The following is a 25,654-nucleotide window of genomic DNA, read 5'->3' on the forward strand; positions in this document are numbered from 1 at the left end:
TAGTCATGTACAGGCAACACCCAAAAGATAATTATTGTTCAAATGTTCTTAAAATAGTGCAGTTTTGAAAGTGCTTCCTAAAAATTAAAATGCTTTTTCTAACATACACAAAAATCATGTCTATATTTATCTATTTGTTAAACACACAACAGCTTATAACTAAAGAATGAACTTGCTGGAAGGTTATTTTATTTTAACTGAACCAGATCAAACATCATTTACAAAATCTAGTATTTTAGAAGCTGGAAATCCCTACCATAAATCACATTAGAAAAACATTTTTGCAAAGCTTTTAGACAATTTCATGTAATGGCAAAGATGCATTTTCATTTTTTTTACCTCACAGAGTTATGTTTCAGAAACAGGGAATTAAAATGGACATTAAAATACAAAATATGCAGTTAAAAATAACGGTGTGTCCGCCAAGTCTCTTTAGTGGATCATGCAAAAGATCAAAGACAGCACTACAGTGTTAGGAGTAAAACAACAAAAACTAGAATAAATGTCCAACACAGCTATCAATCATAATAACAGATTTTGCAGAAAATTCAAAGCAAAATAAGTGATTATTACTCAAACCATTTATAGAAACAGGAGAATGGACAATTGTATGGTAAGAGATGCCTGCACAGAGCCACTGGAAAGGCCCCAAACTGAGACAGTGGAATTTGATTTTGTGTCTGTCCATCACCAATTCTTCACCTTACACTGTAGGAAAAACCACTTAAACCACACTGCAAAGCTCAGGATGAACATATATTTCAGCCCAATGGTCAATAGAAAAGATTAGGATTTGCTTCTGAACACCCAATAGGGCATTACAATAGTATTTCTACCAGGATTTGTAAAAATATTAACTTCCTCAATATTACTACTCTTTACCTATTCCACAGCTTTCATCCTGGGCTCTCAGAATGTCCTACACAGGTGGATACCAGTATTCCTACCCTAAGGCAAAGAGTAAGTTAATGACCTGGTGTTCAAGGTGATGAGACTCCACAGTTCTCACTGATTTCAGTAGGGATGAAAGATGCTCAGTAGCTCTGAAAATCAGTCGCGAAGAGACTTACAAAGGCCTTTAGGCAACTGAGTGGCTATCAGATGAGGTAATACACATGTTCTCTACTGCCAGGTCCTTGTTCTAATCACTAGACCATGCAGAAGTGGAAGTTCCAGGTCATAAATTAAGCTCTAGAAAATTTCATCTCAGCAACAGAATGCTTCACAAGTCAGTAGAAATGGGATGATCACATGTTCAAATAGGGACCCATTGTACCACAAAAAATCTTTCATTTATGAAAAGCCAGTAACTGTGTCTTAGCTACTGTATATACAATTACCTGATTTTAACATTTACATCTGAATTCCTTTCAGCAAGTACATCAGATGCATCAGGTTATGACATTGTATCATTAAGGTTAATTTTGAACTAGACAGTCTGAGAGACATTATAACTTAAAACATATTTATTTTTCCATATTGTAGGTATTCTTTTTCTCTCTCTCCTTGCTAGGCCCAGAGTAAAATCAGCCAATAGTCAGCTGTAAATTAACAATAATCCACTTAACAAAAACCACTATTACGTACTCTGTAGTACTTCTAATAGTAAGTGAGGCAAAGTGAATTTTAAATTCAAAGCAAAATTAAAACTTCTAGTTTGGCTGAAAATGGAATTACTCTGAAAATAGAATTTGAAAAACAGTCAGCTCCCATCTTTTCTGCAAAGTAGTCAACTATTACTGAAAGAAGAATCTAGATTTGTTGGTTGTTAATTCAGAAAATCCAGTGTTGGAGCTGAAAAACGTTTACATGTACTTATGATCCAATCATTCAACACCTGAGAGTACAAGTAATTCATCATCTAAAATTCAATTCTACTCCTACTGAAATCAATGGAAAGACTAATGATAATTAACATGTATTGGACTGGGCTTAATTAGTGTCAAATAAATACTTAGAATTAACTGTAGAGAGCAAAGTTGGAAGAGGACTAGCAACTAATTAAACTTTACCTTGCACAGCTAAGCCAGCCAACCGGATCCCCTGATCCAATGAAGAACGTAATCGACCATCAAGAACATCTTTTTTCACTTGTAGGTAATACTGATACCTGTAAGTAAGTGAAACAAAACAAGACATACTTGTATATTCTCTACAAAATGAAGATTGCTGAAGATACAATATTTTGCATAGATTGTATACAATTGCACTGTGTATGTTTGGTGCTGCAGAGACCGCATATGCAATCTTAATTTACTTTAAATATATAGGCTAGAATCATCAGTGTGACCCTCATGAGGACCAATGCTCCCATCTGTCCAAAAAGAAAAGACATCAGAATTCCATTGGGCACTCAGTGGACCACACTACAAGAGTGGCAGTTTCTGGAATTTCATCCAACCACAAATTCTGTAGGTGTAATTGAGGAATATATCCTTGTATGCAGTAGTGTTGTAGCCATGTTGGTCCCAGGTTGTTAGAGAGACAAGGCAGTTGAGGTAAGATCTTTTATTCAACCAGCTACTGCTGGTGAGACAGACAAGCTTTCAAGCAAAGTGTTCTGTATAAGCTTGAAAGTTTCTCTCTCTGAACATACATCCTGGCATTCACAGATCACAAGCAACAGAAAAAAAATAATCTGAGATGAAGGCACAAACAGAATATGCAGGATAACAGGAAATGAAATTAGGCCTGGTTTACGCTTTCTATACAGATTTTGTACCCGTATTGCTGTTTCAGTTAGGGGTGTGATTTTTACTAAAAATAGTTAAAATTTGGACATCCTTTCCTAACAGTGCCTTGTACTGGTACAGCTTATTTCTCTTCCTGTACAAGAAGTTGTGCATGTATAAATGCATCCACACTAGGAGAATTCTACTGCTTTACTATTTAGCAGTAAAAAATTGTTGGTATAGACAAATCCTAACAGTATTAGAAAAAAATCCTTGTTCAAATGATAAGAGCAAATAGCTCAAAGTGTCATCCACCATTTCTGCATGGTCATTAATTTAATAAAACCTTACTTATTCTTCTACAGCCGTGGTCACCAACCTGTCGATCGCAATCAACTGCTCGATCGGGAGGACCCGACCAGTAGATTGTGAGGTGTTCTGGGCCCCCCCATTACCTAGAAGCCCCACAACCTACCTCCAGCGACAATGGAGGTAATGCTGGCTTTCTGTGGGGTGGAAGGAAGTCCAGCAGCTGTGCGTCACTTCCAGGGTTTCAGGAAGTGTGCTGGCTATCCTCCAAACAGGCGGCATGCTGCCACAACCCTGGTCTGTGGAGCACCGGGGGACTTGCTATGCCGGGGGGGGGGGGGGAGGGAGGAGAGGGGTGGGGAGGGTTTAGGAGTTCCAGGAGGAGGTGTGCACCGGGGTTCCCTCCTCTGCGTCGGGGGAGAGAGGGGAGAGGAGTCCTGGGAGAAGGCGTGGCGCGGCGCGCACCGGGGCTTCCCTTCTCTGCGGGGGGGAGGGTTTAGAAGTCACCAGAGGAGGTGCATGCCGAGGCTTCCCTCCTTTGCAGGGGGGATGGAGGATGTTAGGAGTCCCCAGAGGAGGCACATGCTGGGGACTCCTTGTCCCCTTCCAGCACCAAAGTTCTGACCAGACCGACATTCTAAGGGTTACAGCAATTATAGCAATACTAATGCCCATTTTCATTTTCTTCAAATTAGAGAAATTTCCCTTCAAACTAAAATTTTTCAAATTTACAGAAAGCCCAAAGTTGAATTTTGGACAAAGTTGGAAGAAACCCTTTGCAGATAATTGTGGGTTACTAGACTTTTACAAAGTTGTTACATATTTTCGATTTACGATGTTGTTACATATTTTCTTGTGCTCTGGTAACTCAAAACTGATTTAATTTTATAAATTTAGCTTGGGCATGCACATAAAGACTACCATTAATTTCAATGTACTTTGAACAATTTGATTGTGATACAGGAAAGCATGAGCCACTGAAAATAACACAGTCTCTCTGCTGGCCCTTTATGCTTCCAATCCCAAATTTCACAACTCTGGACTTGATGACATCTGGAGGTCCCTTCCAGTTCTAGTATTCTAGTAGTCTCGCCAGACCACGGATATTGCTGAACCAGAGAGCCCCAGCTGGCCAGGTTCAGAATCATAGCCCACGCTGGGGAAAGCACAGTACTTGCCAGGGCTGATGACAAGGAGCTCAGCCCCAGCCAGGGATGGAGGTAATGGGGCTGGTGGCCAGGAGTGCAGTCCCAGTCGGGGCTGGCGTTGTGCGAAGCACAGCGTTAATAGGGGCTGGCGCTGTGCAGAAGCCCATGGCTAGGGGGAACGGCAGGGAGCTCATCCCTACCTGGGACTGGAGGCAGTGGTGCTGGGCCCTGTCTGGGACTGGTGCGGTGGGGGATACAGCTGAGGCCAGGCATGGCACAGGGTGGGACTGGAGGCAGCGGCAGGGAGAGCAGCCCCACCCGGAAGCACAGCTTACAGCTGGAGTAGAGAGCCTTGACCTACCCTCATCCGGCAAACTCCATTGCTCAGGACCACTCAGGTCCAGGACAAGGAAGGTCCAAGGGCGGATAATCATTTTTGGTGGGGGGCCACTCCATGATTTGGTAAGTGGTCAAGGGCCACACCATACTTTTCTATGGAGGAGGTGCGGGGTCTAGGACGGAGTTGGGTGCAGAAGGGCGCATGGGATAAGGATGTGGGGTGCAGGAGAGGGTGTGGGGTCTGAGAGGGTGTTTGGGTGGAGGAGGAGGTTGTGACCTGGATTAGGGGTTTGGGGTGTAGGGTCAGGGAGGGTGTTTGGGTGCAGTAGAAGATTCTGGCCTAGGGGAGGGGTATAGAAGGGAGTTGTCACCTGGGGCAAGGAGGTGCAGAAGGTTTGGATGATGATCTGGGGGAGGGAGCTGGGGTGCAAGAGGGCTTGGGATGCCAGAGGAAAGTGCTGGCAGGCAGCAGTTTATCTAAATGTCTCCTGGCCTGCAGGCTGCAGCACCCCCAAGGCAGGCTGGGTTCCCTGCCTGCTGCAGTCCCAGCCCACTTGAAAATGCAGGCTGCTCTCAGACTAATCTCTCAGCTTTGATTAGCTGGCTGTTTCCAGTCAATGGGAGTTGAGAGATTAGCTGAGGTCAGTTCTTATTGGCCGGTTGTTTCTGACCAATAGGAGCTGTGAATTGATCTGCGGGCGGGAAGATCGCACGAAGCCCTCCCTACCTGCAGAGCAGAGAGCTACAGGGACTGTGTTTTAAACCAATGTTTCTCAACCAGGGGTACGAGTACCCTTAGGGGTACTCAAGAGAAGTCTAGGGGGTACATCAACAGAACTAAAATTTGGAGAAAACTGAATGTTTGTTTTGAGTTTTACAGTGTTTTATTATTTTTGTACTTTTTACTCCCAAAAATTTCATCGCCTGCCCAGCATCAATTAAGTTGTTTAAACAAATGTGTTGCAGTGGTAGAAAAAAATTGTGTGTGTCTGAAAACTATAGGTACTGGGGGTACTTTTTTTTTTTTTTTTTTTTTGGAAAAAGGGTACTTTATAAAATAATAATAATAAAAAAAAAGGTTGAGAAACACTGTTTCAAATCACAGCTGGTCCCAGCAGGGTGGGCTGTAGGCCAGATCTGGTGGCTTGGCAGGCCATATTCAGCCCCTGGGCCATATTTTACCTAGCCCTGGTCCAACCTGTACTAGGTCAGGGGTGGGGAACCTAAGGCCCAGGGGCCGGATCTGGCCCTCAAGGCTCTGGGCTCTTCCCCAAACATGGGGACTCCACGCTGGTGCTCCAGCCCTCCTTCTCCTATTGCCCCACCATGGGGCGGGAACACACAAGATCCACTAGCCTGGGTGCCCTAGGCTGTGGTGTGTGAGGGGAACATAGGGAGTGTCTTTCTGTTTCTCAGTCAGGTGCCATGCTAGTGAGGTTTTTTTTTCTTTTGCTTCTCACTTGTGTGCAGCCCCCAACTGATTTTTCTATGGGTCAGCAACCCCCAAACCAAAAAATGTTCCCCAAATTTTCAGATTTCTAACTTCTGGTTTTCGACCAGAATGCCCTGTCCAGAAGGGACATTGGCAGTTCCAGTCAGCACTGCTGACTGGGCTACTACAAGTCCAATCGTTGGTGCTGCAGAGCTAAGGCAAGCTAGTCCCCACCTGTCCTGGCACTGAGCCCAGGAACTGTTCAGCATGAAAGGTGGGGAGAGACTTGGGGCTCCATGTGCTCTTCGAATAGGAACTGGACAATGAGATCTGGGGACAATGTTCGTAGGTGAAAGCAGTGCATGCAGCCTCCTAACATCCCTCATCCAATGCCAGACCTGCTGGCTGTTTCTGGGGTGCAACAGTCAGGACAGGTAGGGAGCCTGCCTTAGCCTTGCTGTATTGCTGACCGGGAGCCACCTGAAGTAAGCCGACCTACCAACCCCCTGACCCAACCCTAGCACCCCTGAAACCTAAAGTCCCCTCTGGCACCACCAATCCCTCATCCCTAGGCCCACCCCAGAGCCTGAACTCCCATCCAGACCCCTCAATGCCCCTGCATCCTAATCTGCTGCCCCAGTCCAGAGCCCCCTCCTGCATCCTGAACCCCTTGTTTCTGGCCCAATCCCAGAGCCTGCACTCCCAGTTAGAGCCCTCACCCCTTCCCGCACTCCAACCCCGGCACAGTCCAGTGAAAGTGAGTGAGGGTGGAGGAGAACGAGCAACCAAGGGAGTGGGAATATAGTGAGTGGGGGCGGAGCCTCAAAGCAGGAGCAGGATAGGAGCATAGCCTTGGAGAAAGGGCAGACTAGAGCAGGGTTACCCACTTTGGAAGCCCCGGCGGCCACAATGATATTCACAGCACATACCGAGGGTGGCAACGTAAGTGTGGTTGCATATACATGCAAATATATGCAAATGGATTATTTCACCCTGACGGGAGTGAATACAAAGATTAAGGCAAGACTACACAACATGCAGGCCCCATTTAAGTCAGTTCTGCTGATATTAACAACATGCAGTACTTACCCAATTTCCATCCATATGACAGCACTTTTAATGAACAATGACAGGCCAAGAATTTAACTACTGAATGCATATCAACAGAGGACCATTATATTGACTCCTTTTGTGTTTTGGCTCCCACCCAGGGGCTGCATGTTGAGCCCTGTGTAAACCCTAACTGGCTGCGGCCCTCATGCAGCCCGCAGGCCACATGCTGAGTAGCCCTGGACTAGAAGGTTCAGTTCTATAGTATTAGAAAGTTGGCATCCCTATCATAAACATGTGCTGTGGGTCCAATCTGGAGCAAATTATTTATAAATTATTTGCTTATATGGACAACACAAAAGATCTGCCAGGACAAGTTTCAGTCAATCATTCTTTTACTTAAAAAATTAACTGGCTGTGGATGGTTACCATTCCAAAACTGTAAAAAAAAACCCACATGTCTGTCATACCTGCTTTTTGAACTATTTTAAAGGAATATAAACAGTGATTTCAGACCATAAATGTGGTTGTTGGTGGAGTTTTTTGGTGGTGGTGGTGGTGGTTGTTTTTAAAAGGGGTTGATTGTTGGGGGGGGGGGGGATATCATAAAAACTGCCATGAAAATAAATGTCTATCTGAAATTAGAGAAAAGGTATAAACACAGCATTCTCTGTTACAACTGAAAATGTCTGCTTGCACAACGCCTCCAAAGATACAGTCAAAACCTGTAGCCTCATTAGAGCAAAATAAAATTTAGAAGCCTTCTAGGGTTGTGAGAAACTTGACAGGGCCCTGGGCAAAGTATGTGTAAGTGTGTGAGGGGGGAGGGAGGAAGAAAGACACAGCTCTGTGCTCCCAGAAGTGGCGGGACCTTGTGTGGAAGGGGCCAGCTCTCAGAGCCTTCCAGAGTGCACAGCACAATTTAAAAGACCTGGGGCTCTAGCCGCTACCACTTTTGTGAAAGGAGCTCCAGGCTCTTGTGAATCACCAGCTCCAGTGATTTTTTTGTTTTAACTGAAATATTTACTTAGAATCTTGGATGAATAAAACATTTTTTATAATCTTTCAATGTTTTCTCTCTGTCATTTCCTGTGGGATGACAAAGTGACATCATCACGTCACTCTGTGTCCCCAGGAGCCCTGACTACATGACCACTCAGTAAAATGGGGAGGGTGGCCCCTGGAGCAGCACCCACCTGCCCCTGGGGCCCGCCCCCAGCCTGCCCGGCCCATGCACCTGCCTTACGGCTTTTCTCTGTGCAGCCCAGCCGAGCCCAGCCCAGCCCAGCCCAGCCACAGCGCTCGGGGGCCGTGATGCAGGTCTTGCCCCTGAGCAAGCGGCTCTGGCATATGTCAGTGACTCGGGCCAGTGCACTCTCCCAGGAGCTCCATCTCCATGCGCCCCGTGGAGCAGTATCTGCCAGCCTCTGGGCCCAGCCCCCACCTGCCTGGCCCACGTGCCTGCCACGCTGCTTGGCTCTGTGCAGTCCAGGCTCAGGCGCACTCTCTCAGGCCCGCTGTGAGCTGGGCAGGTCTCACACTTGGCCGCATCTCCAGCCCTCCAGAGCGGCCGCTCTGCACTCCGGGCTTCCTGGGCCTCCCACAGAGCAAAGCTGCCCCAACAGGCCTGTGTGGAAAGGCTGGGCTGGGGGCGGGCTATGGTTCCTGCTGCAGTGGCCAGGGCTGTGCTGCCTGGCCCAGTGGTGCTCCTGGGGGTGGGGCACGCAGCTCGACAAATTCATGGGAGGGGGCAGAGTGTAAGTAGGAACAGATGAAGGGGAACAGGGTGTATGTGGGGATGGACAGGATGGTAGGGATGAGGGGGGATATAGGAATGGAGTTGGGGGGATGGGCAGTGTGAGAGTTGGGAGGGATTAGGGAAGGAGGGGTGTGGGAATGGAAGAAGGAGGTAAGGGTAGGGATGGGCAGTGTGGTGTGGAGGGGGAGGGGCTAGGGAGGATGGTGAGTGCAGAAATGGAGGCAAGGGGATCAAAATTAAGTATAGGTTGTGAAGTGGGGGTGCAGCGCCAGAGCTGGCCTGGCCTGGCATCGGCCCTGCCCAACGGCCAGGGGGAGAGCTGGGGCTGGCCTGGCCTTCACCTGGCAGCCAGGGGGAACCAGGGCTGCCTATCCTCAAAGACAATGGTGATGGCAAGCATAGCGAGCAGGGGGCACTGCCCCTTATATATTTTGGAGAAATAAGCAAATCTAATAGACAAATAATGTTTGCGCATTGCTACAAATTGTTACACAAGATGGCATCAATGAGTAATTTCAGTTATGTAGCCCTAATTCACAGGACTACGGGGAAAGCAGAGAGAATTAAAATAACCAAATGCGTTTAGAACTGAAGTTCAATCTTCTTTGCTCATTTTGAGTTAACATTTTTTAGCACAGTTTTTCTATATTGAATATAGTAAAGGCTACCGCTCTTTGCCAGCCTGTAGCTAATTCCAAGGGGGATGGGAGTGGATAACAAGTCTGAACAAAACCATAATTACAAGGATATAATTTTCCACAATTCCGCTCAGCAAACACAAATATACATTAAGAGTATATTTTAAGAATAAAGATTTTAAAAACATGATTACATTTGAGAAACAACCACAAGTTCTTGGTAGTAGTTTACAAAATGTTCATTAGTTACTCAAGCGGTACAACGCCTTTAGAATTGTCCCTAATGATGTAATTACTGGATTAACTAGCAGTTTTTCAGAACTCATTCAGTAACCCTTTGCAGCCAAACTGATCTACTGGGTAACTACTACATTACGTAGTTTTGTTGTTAACGGAGGAAAGAAGAGAACAGCTGTAATGTTACACAGAAACAATCAAAGTAATTAAGAACATGGAAGAGAGATAGTTTGACAATCAGAGGCCCACTACAGGATTTTAACTTTCAATCCTTTAGCTCTTTTTTACTTTTTAAAAAATGGTGAAATAGAAGAAGTGAGTAGATCATAATATAAACCTATTAAATTAGTAACATCACAAATGCCACTGTATCAAAACACTGGTTTAGCTAGCTGAGGATTCTGTCTGACAGTGGCAGATATCACCTTCTTCAGAGAAAGAAGAAACTCTACAGTGGGCAATCATGGAATAGCTTGCCTTTATGGAAGTTTCTCCTTAAAAACACACTCCTTAGTAGAACTATTTTTTAAACATCAGCATCTCCAATATGGATAGTCTTGTCCATACAATTTAAATCTTTTTTTTTTTTTAAAGTCCTGCTATGCTCTTGACATTCTTGTGAGGGGAGTTCCACAGTTTGTGGTTTTTTAAGTATGTCATTTCTCTCCTTTTAAATTCATCTTTTATATTTTCACCTTCCATGTTGATTCAATCATTGCCTATGTTTTGTGAGTGCAAATGAAGGTGCTGCTTTCGTACTGACTGAATTGGTGAATCTCTGAGGTGATACCACAAACGCATTTCAAATGGGTAAGCCAACAGCATCCAAGAGAACAGTAACTTTTTCTCACTGCAGACCTAGATAGGTTTTGAAATAATAATAGAAAAAGGTGAATGCTCAGTCTTTTCAGGCATCCATCCAGATTCAACCTTCAGTATAATGGCATAAACGGTGTTACTCTCATGTTAAGATTTCTGGTTCTGGATGTGTTTCAGCTGGGCCAGACAGGGTAGCCATGCTTACCCCTTTACATCCTTAGTTTGTGTGGGGGTGTTGGGGTCACTGGGCACGATCCTAGGTAACTCGGGGGAGTGGAAGATCACAAGGATCGATGAAGCCCCCCCGCTCTAGGCCCAAGCACCCTAAAAGCACTCCCCCCCCCCCAGGCATAACTTTTCTCTGGCTCACTAATAGCCGGGAACAGCAAGACAGACAGACCTTGAGGTTGCCTAGTTACTATCAGTGGTATAGAAGAATTCCGATGTGTCTCTGTAGAGGGGAGGAGGAGGCAGCATGTCCCAGCGTGGGAACCTTGCTACAGTTCACTATTTTCTTGCAAGTAAACAACCTGGGTATACAAGGAGGAAAAACTGCTTACGTTGGTGTGCTTGATCTGAGATGTCTAGTCTCCTGGCACCTTTTTGAGCGTTCAAATAAATTTTTTTTTTGCTTCTCCACACCGGTGTGTTTATTGGAGCGCGCACACCGGGCAACGAACCTGGCTGTTGCTTCCCTCAGGCACTCTCTGCCGGCAACAGTTCTTGGCGACCCAGATGGGACTCGAGGCTGAAATTTAGCCTTGCCTGGACCCCTCCCGGTGGTCGATGGATTGTGGCAACGACTGACACGCAGCGCGCACCGGTGACTTTATCGGGGGCCTCAGCGAAGACACAGTTTGATCAACCCCGGAGGGCACAATGGTGCAACGCGCTCAAATAGTGGAGAAGTAGTTGCAGGCGACAGTGCGGAACCGGTCCCGTGGATAAGGTAGGAACAGTCCAGTGGGGTGGACTTTCGCCTGTTAAGACCTGGGGACGCCCAGTGTCTCCTGAGGTTATGGGGCAGGCGACAGGCAGGGCATGCTGTACACCTTTAGAATGCATTCTAGTGAACTGGAAAGTGTTTGGATCAGATCCCATGACTAAAAGTAAACTGAAAAGGTTCTGTACAGTAGACTGGCCTCAATATCAGCTAGAGGACCAGGAAAGGTGGCCACTGGAAGGATCAATCAATTATAACACGATCCTCCAATTACTCCTGTTTTGTCAGCGAACGGGTAAATGGCATGAACATTTATATGCACAGTTGTTTATGGCTTTAAGAAATAGAACAGATATTTTGCAACAGTGTAATTTAACTCCGTCGGGTGCAGTAGTAACTAATGTGAGCCCCCAGAGCTCTCCTACAGCTGTAATGGCAGATTCAGTGTCCCCTTCGGCTTCAGCACCCCCACTATATAAGGAACAGGTGCCTCAGGTCCCAGAGGTTGCCCCCTCTGTGGGATTCTGCCCACTGATTACCGAGACTGTGGTAGCCCGCCAAGGAGCCGAGGGGCGGCAGGCCACTACTATGCAAGTTTACACCCATGTGCCTTTTAACCCAGCGGACCTAGCAGCCTTTAAAGTACAGGCTGGGGAATTCTCCACGAACCCAAGCCGGTTTATCTCAGTGTTCGAGGGGTGTCTGGCTAGCCACAAGCCTGACTGGGATGACTGTAATATCCTCATGAGGACCCTATTGTCTGAGGTGGAGCAGAATCAGGTTATAGCCAAAGCAAGGGAGGAGGCACAGCGGAGACATGAAAGGGATCCACAAAACCTCCCTGAGCCTGCAGACATGGTTCCCTTAGCAGATCCTAGGTGGAATCCTAATGACCCCTTGCAGTACACCCGTCTCACCTCCTACAAGGAGTTGCTTTTACATGGTCTCCGGCACTCGGCTGTCCGACATAACAACTGGGCAAAACCATATGAGTTAATACAGGAACAAAAGGAAAGTCTGGTTGCCTTTTTGCAGCGGATTCGGGATGCCATCCGGCAAAATACTAACACAAATCCCAATGACCAGGTAACTGAGGCAATTATAAAGGGGATCTTTACCAGCCGTTCAGCCCCTGATATTAAAAGGAAATTACAGAAAAAGGAGGACTTAATGGGCATGTCCATGCCACAGATTCTGGAAACTGCTAATAGGGCTTATTCCCTGAGGGTATGTCTACACTACAGCACTAATTCGAACTAACTTAGTTTGAATTAGTTAATTCAAACTAAGCTAATTCGAATTAGCGCATCTAGACTTAAAAACTAGTTCGAATTAGCGTTTTGCTAATTCAAACTAGCATGTCCACACTAAGTGGGCCCTGAACTGAGGTTAAGGATGGCCAGAAGCGGTGCCAGCAGGGCACCAGATGAGGACTTAGAGCATGGAGCTGCTGCCTCAGGCTAGCCAAGGGCTGTGCTTAAAGGGTCCCGACCCCCACCCCGGACAGACAGTTCTCAGGGGTGCCCCGCTTGCAAAGCAGTCCTGGCTTGGATTGCCCGGAGTATCCACACTGGGCACATCACAGCACTCGGACATCAGCCCGGCTGCACTTGCCGCAGGCTGCCATCCGGGGAGGGGAGGAGGGTCAATTCGGGGGCTGCAGGAGAGCTTCCACCCCGAGGAGCCTGCAGAGCCACCCCAGTCCTCCCCATCGGGGGCTCGTACCCCATTCCTCCATCACCTCCTTCCACTTACCCCTCTCTAGCCCCCCCTTCCTGATGTACAAAATAAAGGACACATGTGTTCAAAAATAGAAACTCTCTTTATTCCACAAAACTTGGGGAGACTGGGAAAAGGAGGTGGGAGAGGGGAAGAGAGGGTATGTCTACACTACAAAGTTAGTTCGAACTAACTTTCATAGGCGCTACACTAGCGCTCCGTTAGTTCGAATTGAAATCGAACTAGCGGAGCGCTTAGTTAGAACTAGGAAAACCTCATTTTACGAGGATTAAGCCTAGTTCGAACTAGCTAGTTCGAATTAAGGGGTGTGTAGCCCCTTAATTCGAACTAGTGGGAGGCTAGCCCTCCCCAGCTTTCCCTGGTGGCCACTCTGGCCAACACCAGGGAAACTCGTCTGTCCCCCCCCCCCCCCCGGCCCCGGACCCCTTAAAGGGGCACGGGCTGACTACGGTGCCCGTGCCAGGTGCAAGCCTGCCAGCACCCAGCCAGCAGACCCTGCACCTGGCACAGATTGCGCCACCCACCCGATGCCCCCCAGCCCTCCCCCTCTTCCTGGGACCAGGCTGGCAGCTCCCGGGAGCTTGCCTGGGACCTCAAGAGGCGGGCACCCGCCTGGGCTAGTGCAGACATCATGGACCTCGTCCACGATCTCCGCACTAGGCACAGGAAAGTGGTAGTCTAGGGCAGGAGAGCTGCCAGCCTGGCCACCCAGGAGCAGGTGTGCAAGAGAATCAAGGGGGTCCACTGAGACCCCCAACCCTGAGCCCTGAGCTTACAATGGCAGTCCTGGGTCAGACCAAAGGTCCATCTAGCCCAGTAGCCTGTCTGCCGACAGCGGCCAACCCTAGGGATCCTGGAGGGGATGGACCGAAGACAGTGACCAAGCCATTTGTCTCGTGCCATCCCTCTCCAGCCTTCCACAAACCTTGGGCAGGGACACCACTCCTACCCCCTGGCTAATACCACTCCATAGACCCAGCCTCCATGACTTGATCTCACTTCCCTTTAAACTCTGTTCTAGTTCTAGCCTTCACAGCCTCCTGCAGTAAGGAGTTCCACAGGTTGACTCTTTGCTTTGTGAAAAGAACTTTCTGTTACTAGTTTGAAGCCTGCTACCCATTCCTTTCCTTTGGTGTCCTCTAGTCCTTCTTTATGGGAACTAATGAAGAACTTTTCCGTATGCACCCTCTCCACCCCACTCATGCTTTTAGAGACCTCTATCCTGTCCCCCCTCCGTCTCCTCTTTTCTAAGCTGAAAAGTCCCAATCTTTTTAGCTTCTCTTCATATGGGACCTGTTCCCAACCCCTGATCATTTTAGTTGCCCTCCCCTCTCCCACCCTCTCTCTTCCCCTCTCCCACCTCCTTTTCCCAGTCTCCCCCAGTTTTGTTCAATAAAGACAGATTCCATTTTGGAAGACACGTTATCTTTATTTTGTACATCAAGAAGAGGGGCTAGGGAAGGGTAAGTGGAAGGAGGTGAGGGAGGAATGGGGCACGAGCCCCCGATGGGGAAGACTGGGCTGGCTCTGCGGGCTTCTGGGGGTGGAAGCTCTCCTGCAGCCCCCCAATTGCCTCCTCTCCCCAGATGGCAGCCTGCGGTTAGTGCAGTCGGGCTGATGGCCGAGTGCTGTGATGTGCCCAGTGTGGGTAGTCCGGGCAATCCAAGCCAGGACTGCTTTGCAAGCGGGGCACCCCTGAGAACTGTCTATCTGGGGTGGGGGTCGGGACCCTTTAAGCACAGCCCTCGGCTAGCCTGAGACAGCATCTCCACGCTCCAAGTCCTCCTCTGATGTCCTGCCGGCACTGCTTCCGGCCAGCCTTAAGCCCGGTTCAGGGTCCACTTAATGTGGACATGCTAGTTTGAATTAGCAAAACGTTAATTCGAACTAGTTTTTTAGTCTGGATGCGTTAGTTTGAATTAACTAATTCGAACTAAGTTAGTTTGAATTAATGTTGTAATGTAGACATACCCAGAGAGGGTGGGAGAGGGGAGGGGGAAAACTGGGAGGAGGGAGCTGGAAGGGGAAGCAAGGGAAAGGAGGGGGTGGGGAAACTCAGGGATCAGGGGTGGGGGTCTCGCCGGGCCAACCGCCTCCCAGCACGGCGAGGGAGGGGGCCTCGGCGTCCCCAGGGGGATGGGGTGGAGGGTGCGGAGGTTGAGGTGGGGGGTGTGGACATTGAGGAGGAGGGTGTGGGGGTTGAGGAGGAAGAGGTGGGAGGGGAGGCAGGAGTGGGAGGAGGGACAGCAGTTGGGGGGGCAGCAGGCGCAGGACTGGCACGGGGCACCATGCTCTGCAGCAGGACCTGCAGGTTTGTGCTCAGCCCTCGGACCTCAGCCAGCTGCTCCTGGCGGAGCTGGAGGTCTGCCCGCATCCAGGCCTCCAGTGTGCGGTGCACGGCTCGCAGGGCCCCCAGGTGCTGGTCTCAGTACTCCTGCTCCGTGCTGGCGGTCCGGAGCAGGCCGCAGGTGCGGGAGCATGTCCCGGGCGAGGTGGTGCGCCCTGCACGAGCAGCTGGTGCAGCTGTAGAGAAAGAAGAGAAGTGGTCAGTTCTCCCTGGGGACACAGAGGATGATGCCCAGCCCTCTCCCTCACCCCGCAACGTGAGGGTGACTGTGTCCTGCACCATCAGAGCCACTGTGCTTGTACAGAGGCCATGGTCAGGATGTCTGGCTCTCCCCGGGACTGGGAGCTGCCCCAAGACCGCACCCATGTCCCTGTGCCATGTATAGTTTGGCCGGGGCAGCGGGGGGGAGGGGGAGACGTCCCCTGCCTCTGTGTAGAGGGGACACATGAAGGGAAAGCATCCTTCTGGGTCCCGCCCCGGGGTCGGGAGTGTGTCAGGTCTCTTTGCACAAGCATGTGCCTATTGGGCCATGGCCCCTGGGTGTCACGCAGCTGGAGCCACCTGCCCAAGGGTGGCATGGCACGTGATCGCACATGCACAGGTGTCTGCATGATCCGTGGAAGGCATGGCCCACGCGCACGGTCTCTGGTCTCCTTCCCGCTTCCCGCTTCTCCCCCCCCCCCCGAACTACTTAATTCAAACTACTTACCCAGTACGGTCTCCCTGGACGACCCTGCCGACTCCGGTGCTGGGACATCCTGCGGTGGCCCCTCCGGTGTGCCCGGGTCAGGGCCCTCCGGTCCCGGCTCGCTGTCCCCCGGGCTGGCACGGACTGCCCCGCCCCCCCCAAGAGTCGGTTGAGGGCAGGGAAGTAGGGGCAGGTGGCAGCCCCTGCTGCGGCGCCGCCCCTGGTGGCCCTGGCGTATGCCTGACAAAGCTGCTTGACTTTCAGGGGCACCTGCTCCTGGGTGCGCCTGTGTCCCTTTCAGGCCATGGTGGCTGCTATGCGGCTGTAGACAGCCGCGTTCCTCCTCCTAGTGCGGAGATCATGGAGGTTGGGGGCCTGCCCCCAAACCTCAATGAGGTCCATGACGTCTGCGCTAGTCCAGGAGGCTGCGCGCCGTCTATGGCCCCTGGCTGGCTCCTGGGTGCTGGGGGATTGGGCGGGGGACACGTCACTGCCACTGGCTGCCTGGCTCATCCTGCGGCCACTGGGTCAGGGGCAGAGACTGCTGGCAGGGCTGTTTCTGCAAAGTGCCGTCTGGCCAGAGTCTACCCCTTTAAGGGCCCAGGGCTGGGGGAGAGGAGAGGAGTTTTCCTGGTTGTGCCCAGAGAGGCCATCAGGGGGAACCTGGGAAGGGCTAGCGTCCCACTAGTTCGAACTAAAGGGCTACACAGCCCTTAGTTCGAACTAGTAAGTTCGAACTAGGCGTTAGTCCTCGTAAAATGAGGTTTACCTAGTTCGAACTAAGCGCTCCGTTAGTTCGAATTAAGTTCGAACTAGCGGAGCGCTAGTGTAGCGCCTAGCAAAGTTAATTCGAACTAACGTCTGTTAGTTCGAATTAACTTTGTAGTGTAGACATACCCTGAGAGAGGGAGAGAAGGAAAAAGCATGTGAAAGGGGAAGGCAAAAGGTTTGGAGCCCTATGGGCATAGTGGAAGGAATAAGGAAAGTAAGAATATAGTCATTAGAAAGTTAAATTAATAGGAATGAGAAACGTTTTCTTTGGAAAGACGAAGCAAGTGATTTGAGGGTATGTGAAGGTGAAAAATGGACTCTGTGGAAGTGTAGAAGGAATTAAGCGATTGTTGTAATATATGAAAAGAAACCTGCTTTAAAAAGAAAACTGATGGAAGCCCCAGCCCTGGGTCTGCCAGACCTCTCCAAGCCATTTCAACTGTATGTACATGAACGAAAAGGGGTGGCCTTGGGAGTGCTTACTCAGTTATTAGGCTCCTGGAGGCGTCCCATGGCCTACTTTTCCAAACAACTCGATCAAGTAGCCAAGGGCTGGCCGGCATGTTTACGGGCGGTCTCAGCAACAGCCTTAGTACTTGAAGAAGCCGAAAAGCTGACGTTGGGGGGGGGGGGGGGGGTCATGCAAGTGTATACTCCCCATATGGTCCAAACCCTGCTGGATGCTAAGGGTGGTCTTTGGCTCACCCAGGCTCGGGTAGCTTGGTATCACGCTAAGCTTTTAGAAAACCCCGAAGTGACCTTGCTAACCTGTCCCTCCCTTAACCCGGCCATTCTTTTACCGGCGACAGAGCAGCAGGAGCACGACTGCTTGGAGATAATAGATGCCCAATATTCCAGCCGTCTGGACTTAAAGGATCAACCGCTCCCTAATGCGGATTGTGAGTGGTACACTGATGGTAGTAGTGTTGTGGTAGACGGGCAAAGGAGGGCGGGCTACGCTGTCATGACCCTCCACGATACCGTGGAAGCCGAGGGTTTGCCTGCTGGGACATTTGCCCAGCTTGCTGAACTGGTAGCCCTGACCCATGCGCTCGAACTGTCAGAGGGAAAACGGGTCAACATCTTTACTGACTCCAGATATGCTTTTGGAGTACTACATGCTCATGCTGGTCTGTGGAAGCAGAGGGGCATGCTGACAGTCCAAGGCTGCCCGGTCAAGCATGGGGCCCACATTCTTCGGCTCCTGGAAGCAGTGCAACTCCCCTCGGCAGTGGCGGTGGTACACTGCAAGGCTCATCAGAGGGACGACCAAGACGTGGCAAAGGGAAATGCCCAGGCAGACAGGGAAGCTAAGCGGGCTGCCACACTGCAACCACTGGAAGCAGAGAACGCCTATATGCAGGCCCTCATCCCATCCGTGGGGGAGCTCCCGACTCCTCAGTACTCACCTGAAGAAAGAAACCTGGCCGCCAAACTCGGGCTCCGGGAAAAGGAGGGATGGCTCCACTCCACAGAAGGAAAGATCCTCCTATCGAAGGACCTAGTCCGACCAGTGCTGCAGAGACTACATCAAACCACTCACGCCGGCAAAGAGGCTCTAACCCAGCTTATGAATAAATACTTCTTAACCTCTGGACTTTAGCCCCTAGCATCTCAGATACAGGCCAACTGTCTGGTCTGTCAAAAGAACAACCCTCGACCAGGATTTTCAGTACCACCAGCTACTCTGGGACCCACCCCAGGCCTGGGATTGGTTTGGCAGACAGATTTCACTGTGCTCCCACGGACTCAAGGGTTCAAATACCTCCTCGTCCTGGTGGATCGATTTAGCGGATGGCCTGAATCCTTCCCGTGCCATAACTGTACAGCCAAGACTGTGGCTCTCAAGTTTGTCAAGGAACTCATCCCCCACTTCGGGCTGTCGCAGTGGATGGAATCTGACAAGGGAACCCACTTTGCATCCAAGGTTGTCCACCACATAGCAGCCGCCCTACAAATCCCATGGAAGCTCCACATGCCATGGAGACCGCAGGCCAGTGGAGCGGTGGAATGCACAAATCAGATCCTTAAGCGTCACCTCTCGAAAATCTGTCAAGAAGCCTCCTTACGGAGGCCTGATGCTTTTCCCATTGTTTTGCTCCGCATCCGCGCTCTCCCAAAGGGTAGATTAGGGCTTAGCCCCTTTGAAATTATGTTTGGAAGGGCATGGCCTATGAATGGGACACCGGCTCTGGCAGGGGAGTGGGAACTGGGATGCGGCTTTTTATCTCAGTATATGTGCTCTCTGTCTGCTGCTCTCTCTTCTCTTCACAGGTACACCAAAGACTCACAGCTTCTTCCGCAGGATGCCCCTGTCCACTGCTTGCAGCCAGGAGACTCCGTGCTACCTGGAAGGACGAGCCTCTCCGGGAGATGTGGAAGGGACCCCACACCGTCCTGCTGGTTTCCCACACGGCAGCAAAGGTTGAGGAACACAAAAACTGGATTCATCACTCGCGTCTGAAAGCAGTGCCCACATCGCCGCCAGCAGAACAGTGGACCGCCCAGCCCGCCAGAGCATCATCCACTGACGCTCTGGGACTTAAGTTGTTGTTTAAAAAGCGCTGAGGAGTTAGGGGTTCTGTTGGGAACATAGCTGCCCTGTCCAGTAGACTCACCATGGGTTCTAATGCAGAGTTTGCCCTACTAATACTTTTGGCCACAGGTGCCAGTCTCTTGTTGTCTCCCATGTCACCCTCCACGCATGCAGGATGGGAAAGGGCCTCTGCAAACTTGGCTACTAACACATATGAAGCCCTAAAGGTTGCCTTCGCCCGCGAATTTAATCTCTCCAACTGCTGGGTGTGTTCTCAAATCCCTCACCATGCAGCAGGGTTACCTTGGAGAGCGGTTCCCCCGAATTGGTCTGACTTCTGTCAAGAGGTGCTTGCCACCTCGAACTCTTCTAAGTCCAGGTTCAAAATGTCTATCCCTGGAATTCCCCCAGGCTGGCCAACCTTAACCCGAAATTGTACCCAAGAGCAAAAATATGCTTTAAGTAATGAGTCCTGGCATCCCTATTGGAACAGCACGCATCTCCCATCGCCCAATAGACTACACTCTGTTCCCCCAGGGCTCCTCTGTTGCCAGCAATCTGCCACAGAAAAACACACAGGTGTTTTTGCTAGTAATAGCACTTGCCAGTATTATTTGTCCCCAATACTGGCAAGGTCAAGATTCCGGTGAGGGCTTGCAATTTTACTCGCGCCGCACTGCTCTGCATGACTTACAGGGCTATAATGGCATGGGGGCAAATGGCCAGTCCTTTTATATATGTGGAACTTATGCCTATAAGTGGCTGCCCCATCGATGGAACGGAAGCTGCTATATAGGATACCTTACCCCTCCTCTTCACGTTTTAGCCCAACTCCCGCCTGGTCGCCCCAGGAGTACTAAGTCTCTACATGCCACTCCTGAGCCCATTGGTGAAGGGGACAGGCTTGGGATGATCCTGCTCCCATCCTATGGGGTGGCACGACTGGCCCAGCTTTATCGGCGACTCTCTGTGTTCCTCACTAAGTTCGCCAATGACACCTTGGCCACAGAGAAAAGCCTTAACTCAGAGCTTTACCAACTGCGGTTACTGTCCCTCCAGAACCGCCATGCCTGTCAGCTGAACAGGCTTTTAATCAGTGGAAAGCCCAAGAGCAAGACCCTACAATTTTTGATTCCCTCTGGAACTGGCTATCTAGCCTCGGAGGACTGGGGGGAGGTATTGTTCGCCTCCTGCTTACAGGTCTTGTACTATGTCTCGTCTCTCTCCTCTTGATCACTTGCTGTAAAGCGCTCCTACATAAAATCTGTACTTCCCATTCCCTGGGAACCCCACTATACCCTCTCATAAATGACCCCAGTTCCTTAGCACTTAATCAGCTTTTGTCCTCAGAATATGAGAAAACTCAGACAAAAGTTTGTTGAGTATTCTCAAAGGAGGGAGCTGTTGAGGTCACTGGGCATGATCCTAGGTAACTCGGGGGAGTGGAAGATCACAAGGATCGATGAAGCCCCCCCGCTCTAGGCCCAAGCACCCTAAAAGCACTCCCCTCCCCCCTTCCGCCCTCTCCCCGCCCCCAGGCATAACTTTTCTCTGGCTCGCTAATCGCTGGGAACAGCAAGACAGACAGACCTTGAGGTTGCCTAGTTACTATCAGTGGTATAGAAGAAGAATTCCGATGTGTCTCTGTAGAGGGGAGGAGGAGGCAGCAAGTCCCAGCATGGGAACCTTGCTACAGTTCACTATTTTCTTGCAAGTAAACAACCTGGGTATATAAGGAGGAAAAACTGCTTACGTTGGTGTGTTTGATCTGAGATGTCTAGTCTCCTGGCACCTATTTGAGCGTTCAAATAAACTTTTTTTTGCTTCTCCACACCGGTGTGTTTATTGGAGCGCGCACACCGGGCAACGAACCCGGCTGTTGCCTCCCTCGGGCACTCTCTGCCGGCAACAGGGGGATAGCAGAAGGTGAACGATGACAGAGATGCCAACTTCACAGAAAGCCACATTCCATTCATTTCATTGGCATTTTGTGGGTGTATGTTCAAATAATATGCACTGTTAGCTGACCTGCTCAGATTGTCATTAGCAATAAGAAGTATATGCAAAGGCAAGTTACCAGACCAAAATGATTCAAGTTCCCAAAAAAGAAACACTTTTTTTTCAAATTGAGGCCCAGCTACAATAAAAACACTTTCCTAAAGGCAGTAGAATATGGAAACTCTAGTACAATTAAAGATATATATAATAAAATAATGCTGCATTCCTTATGTAACTTGCAAGCCCCATTTGCCCAATTTACTACTTAAAAGTTGTTCTTATTTATGCAATCTCTAAAGAATTGCCAATCAAAATTTCTGATCTATTTTGTTCCATGCTACACATACTTACCATCACTTTACAAACAAAAACGTTCATTTCAGACATTGTGGGCCCAATTGTACTCTCTTACTGGAGTATATAAGAATTCTAGGCAATTCAGTGGATTCAAATTGGTATGAATGAGAAGAGAATCAGGCATTCAAGAAAGAAAAAAAAGAATAGATATTGGGATTTGGAATTGGATGGCTCAAGGGACTGATAACAGGACCCTTTCTTAATAAATAAAGAAGAACTGATCATGGTACTTAAGGTAGTAGTGATCTTGACTTGATCACATTTTATAATGTGGAAGCAGAATAAATTCCAGATCAATTATCTACAATAATTGTTGTTTTAATAGGGACACTTTAACAGAGCAAATAACAATTATGAACCAAATCAACTGGGAGAAATAAATAAATTAGAAAAATGTGAATGATAACTGGCATCCTTTAAAAGTGCCACTTACTACCTGCTCAAAAACCACAACCAAGGAAGAAAGCTGTGCTAGTTTAAAAATCAACCTTGTTTAGAGGGGAAGTGAAGCTAGCAAATATTTTTTTTAAAAAAGAATGAATGGAAGAAAGGAGAAATCGATAATGATGAGTATAAATAAAAAAAAAGGAATTGTAGAAAATTCAAAAGGGAAGCCAAGAGACACAAGGAGAAATCTATAGCCAGCAGAGTCAGGCATAATAACTGTTTAAAATATATAAGGAATAAAAAGTATTCTGACAATTGTATTCTGGTCAGTTACTATATGGAAACGGTAGCACTAGCAATAATAATGCACAAAAGGCAGGTACTCAATAAATATTTGTGTTCTCTATTTGGGAGGAAAAATATGATGTAGTCTCATATGTATACCTTCCATATCTGTAGTATTTCTGGAGTGTATTAAACAGAAGCTATTTAAGTTAGACATTTTTAAATGAGCAGGTCCAGATAACTTGCTACAAGAGTTTTATAAGAGCTGACTGAAGAGCTTACTGAACAATTAAAGTTGATTTTCAAAAAGTCTCGGCACACAAAGGAAATTTCAGGAAACTGGAGGGAAATAAATGTGATAATTTTTTAAAAGTGTAAACAAGACTAATTGGGTAATTATAGGACTTACCTTGAGTCCAGATAAAATAAGGGAAAAGCTGATATGAGACTTGATTAATCAAGAATTAAAAAGGGACACGATAATTAATGAAAATTTATTTATGGAAAATATAACCTGTCAAACTAATGATTTTGATGAGATTACAATTTTATTACAATTAATAGTGTTGGCATAATATAAAGACTTCTGTAAAGTGTTTGACTTAGTACAACAGGACATTTTGATTAAAAAACTAAATATAAAATTAACACGCATTACGTGGATAAAAAACTAGCTAACTGATAGGTCTCAAAATAAAACTAAACAGGGAATTGGCAGAGTGGGTCTGTTTCCAATGAAGCCTGCAGGAATTGTTTCTTGGCTCTGTGCTATCTAATAGCTTTATCAATGATTTGGAAGAAAACAAAATCATCAGTAGTAAAGTTTGAAGATAACATTAAAATAGTGAGAGTAATAAATAATAAAGAGGACATATAACTGAATCAGGGTGATATAAGTCACTTTGTAAACTGGATGCATGCAAATAATATGTATCTTAATATGGCTAAAAGTAAAAGTATACTTTTGGGAACCATGAATATAGGCCTTGTATATAGGATGGGAGAATCTATCCTAGGAAGCAATGACTTTGACAAAAATTTGAGGGCTGTGGCTGTTAATCAGCTGACCATGATCTCCCAATGTGATGCTTTAACCAAGATCCTAGGATACATAAACAGGAGGATCTTGAGTAAAAATAGAGGTTATTTTAAGTTTGTGTTTGGCTCTGGTGAGGCCTCTACTGGAATTCTATGTCCAGGTTCTAGTGTTCTACAACTGTTACAGGATGTTGGTAAATTGGAAAAGAGAAGAACCACAAGAATGATTAAAGGGATGAAAAAACATGCCTTACGTGATTAAGAGCTCAATCTATCTTAACAAGAGAAGGTTAAGGAGCAATTTGATTACAGTCTGTAAGTGTCTATGCGGGAACAGTATCTAATAATGAGCTTTTCAATCTAACACGGAAAGATATAACAGAGTGGAAGATAGACAAATTCTGACTAGAAATAAGGTACAACTTTTTAACAGTGAGAGTAATTAACCTCTGGAACAACTTACCAAGGTTCTTGATGAATTCTCCATCACTGACCATTTTTAATTCAAGCAGGGATGTTTTTCTAAAAGCTATACTCTAGGACACGTTACTAAACTTTGGAAGCCCTCAGGGCCATAATGATACTCATAGCACATTCCAAGGGCTGCAAGTTAAGTGGGATTGCAAATACATATGCAAATATATGCAAATAACTTTTCACACTGACAGGCATGAATACAAAGATTAAAGCAAGACTGCAAACACTCAAGCCCCTTAAGTTGGTTGTGCTGATATTAATAACATGCAATATTTTCCAGATTTCCACCCACATGACAGCACTTTTAGTGAGCAATGACCGTCCAGGAATTTAACTACTAAAACGCACATCAACCGAAGACCATTATATTGACTCCTTTTTTGTTTTGGCTTCACAATAGTCCAGGAATTTAATTACTAAAACACCTATCAACATGATTGTGCACTGAGTGAAGGGGAAAAAAAGGTTGTGTGTTTCTTGGAGTATTTTTACTCAGAAAAGTTTCCATGTCAGAGTGTTTCAACCTGCGGACATGAGAATTCAGGGCGGTTGCCTCAACAGATTTTTGGAAGGGACCCACAGGGCCCAGGACAGCCCAAGGGATTGCCAGGGGACCTGGCAGGGGACAGCAACAAAGTTAGCCCTCTCTACTCACTGTGCCAGAAAGAGCTGCAGTGACCCAGCAGCCGACTCCATTCCACAGTAACAGTGAAACAGAGCATAGCTGCCTGGGAGAGGGCAGTGGGGCACAATAGAGCAGGCTTCCGCCACTGCACGGTTCTCCCTAGAGTACACCCTGAACAAAATGGACACTGGGTCTTTGGCCCAGCCCAGCCTAACACCGCGCTCCCTTCTCCCTCCTAACACCGGGTAGGGAGGGATGGACCCTAGGACTCTCACCCCAACCCAAGTCCCAGCACAGACCTTTCTTGCCCCGGCCTTGCTACCTAGCTCCACCGTCACTTCTTGCCGAGCCCCTGCCAGCCGGCGGCTCCTGCACATGCACCAACTGGCGGCCTTGCAAGAGCCGGTCCGGCTCCGCTTACAGGGAGGTACTGCATCTGGAGGCCACAGGCTGCAACTGCATATCAGTATAGCAACGCACCGGGAGGGAAGCCCGGGAAGCAGCTCAAGGTAAGCTGGGGGAGGCCTGGGGGGCGGAGACCTCGCCCTGTGGACACAGATAAACTCAACCACACTGTGGGCCACATGCAAATGGGGCATGAGCCACATGTTGCGTAGCCCTGCCCTAGGAATTATTTTTGGGAAGTTCTATGGCCTGGGTTATCTGAGAAGTCCATTCTGGTCTCAGAATCTATGAATTATCACAAAGGCCAAGCACTAAGTATGCCTGGAGACTTAACTCAGACCCATGACTTCTATCTCTTGGTGGAGGTTGAAGCACATGGGGATGGCAGTGTAGGGGAGGTTGGACACCTGCTGCTCATGATGTGCCTTTTCTGTTCATTAACAAATAACTCCTTTTGTCTCTCAGGCTGCTAGTTCAGCACTTTCCACTAGCACTACATTTATTGGGGGAGGGGGAGAAAGAGATACATCTAGAAAAACAAGCTCAGATGAAAAATGCTCTATAAGTGTTTTGTTCTTCCTGCAGACCACAAGCTGTTACATGTGCCGAGGCCCCGTTGAGGCCTGTAGGCATGTTACAAGCTTTTCAAAACAC

At 48.1% G+C, this 25,654-nt stretch overlaps 1 protein-coding gene across 1 annotated transcript in view; it reads right to left on the reverse strand.

Annotated features, from left to right (window-relative positions):
• The window catches only part of PTPN14 (protein tyrosine phosphatase non-receptor type 14), a 186,235-nt gene that overhangs the window by 47,434 nt on the left and 113,147 nt on the right, over positions 1-25,654 (reverse strand). The window contains exon 4 of the mRNA XM_075925194.1: positions 2,013-2,110. Within this exon, the coding sequence (XP_075781309.1) occupies positions 2,013-2,110 (98 nt within the window). The remainder of the gene's footprint in view (positions 1-2,012; positions 2,111-25,654) is intronic.

This window comes from Pelodiscus sinensis, chromosome 3, assembly GCF_049634645.1.
Source record: "Pelodiscus sinensis isolate JC-2024 chromosome 3, ASM4963464v1, whole genome shotgun sequence".
Lineage (NCBI taxonomy): Eukaryota > Metazoa > Chordata > Testudines > Trionychidae > Pelodiscus > Pelodiscus sinensis.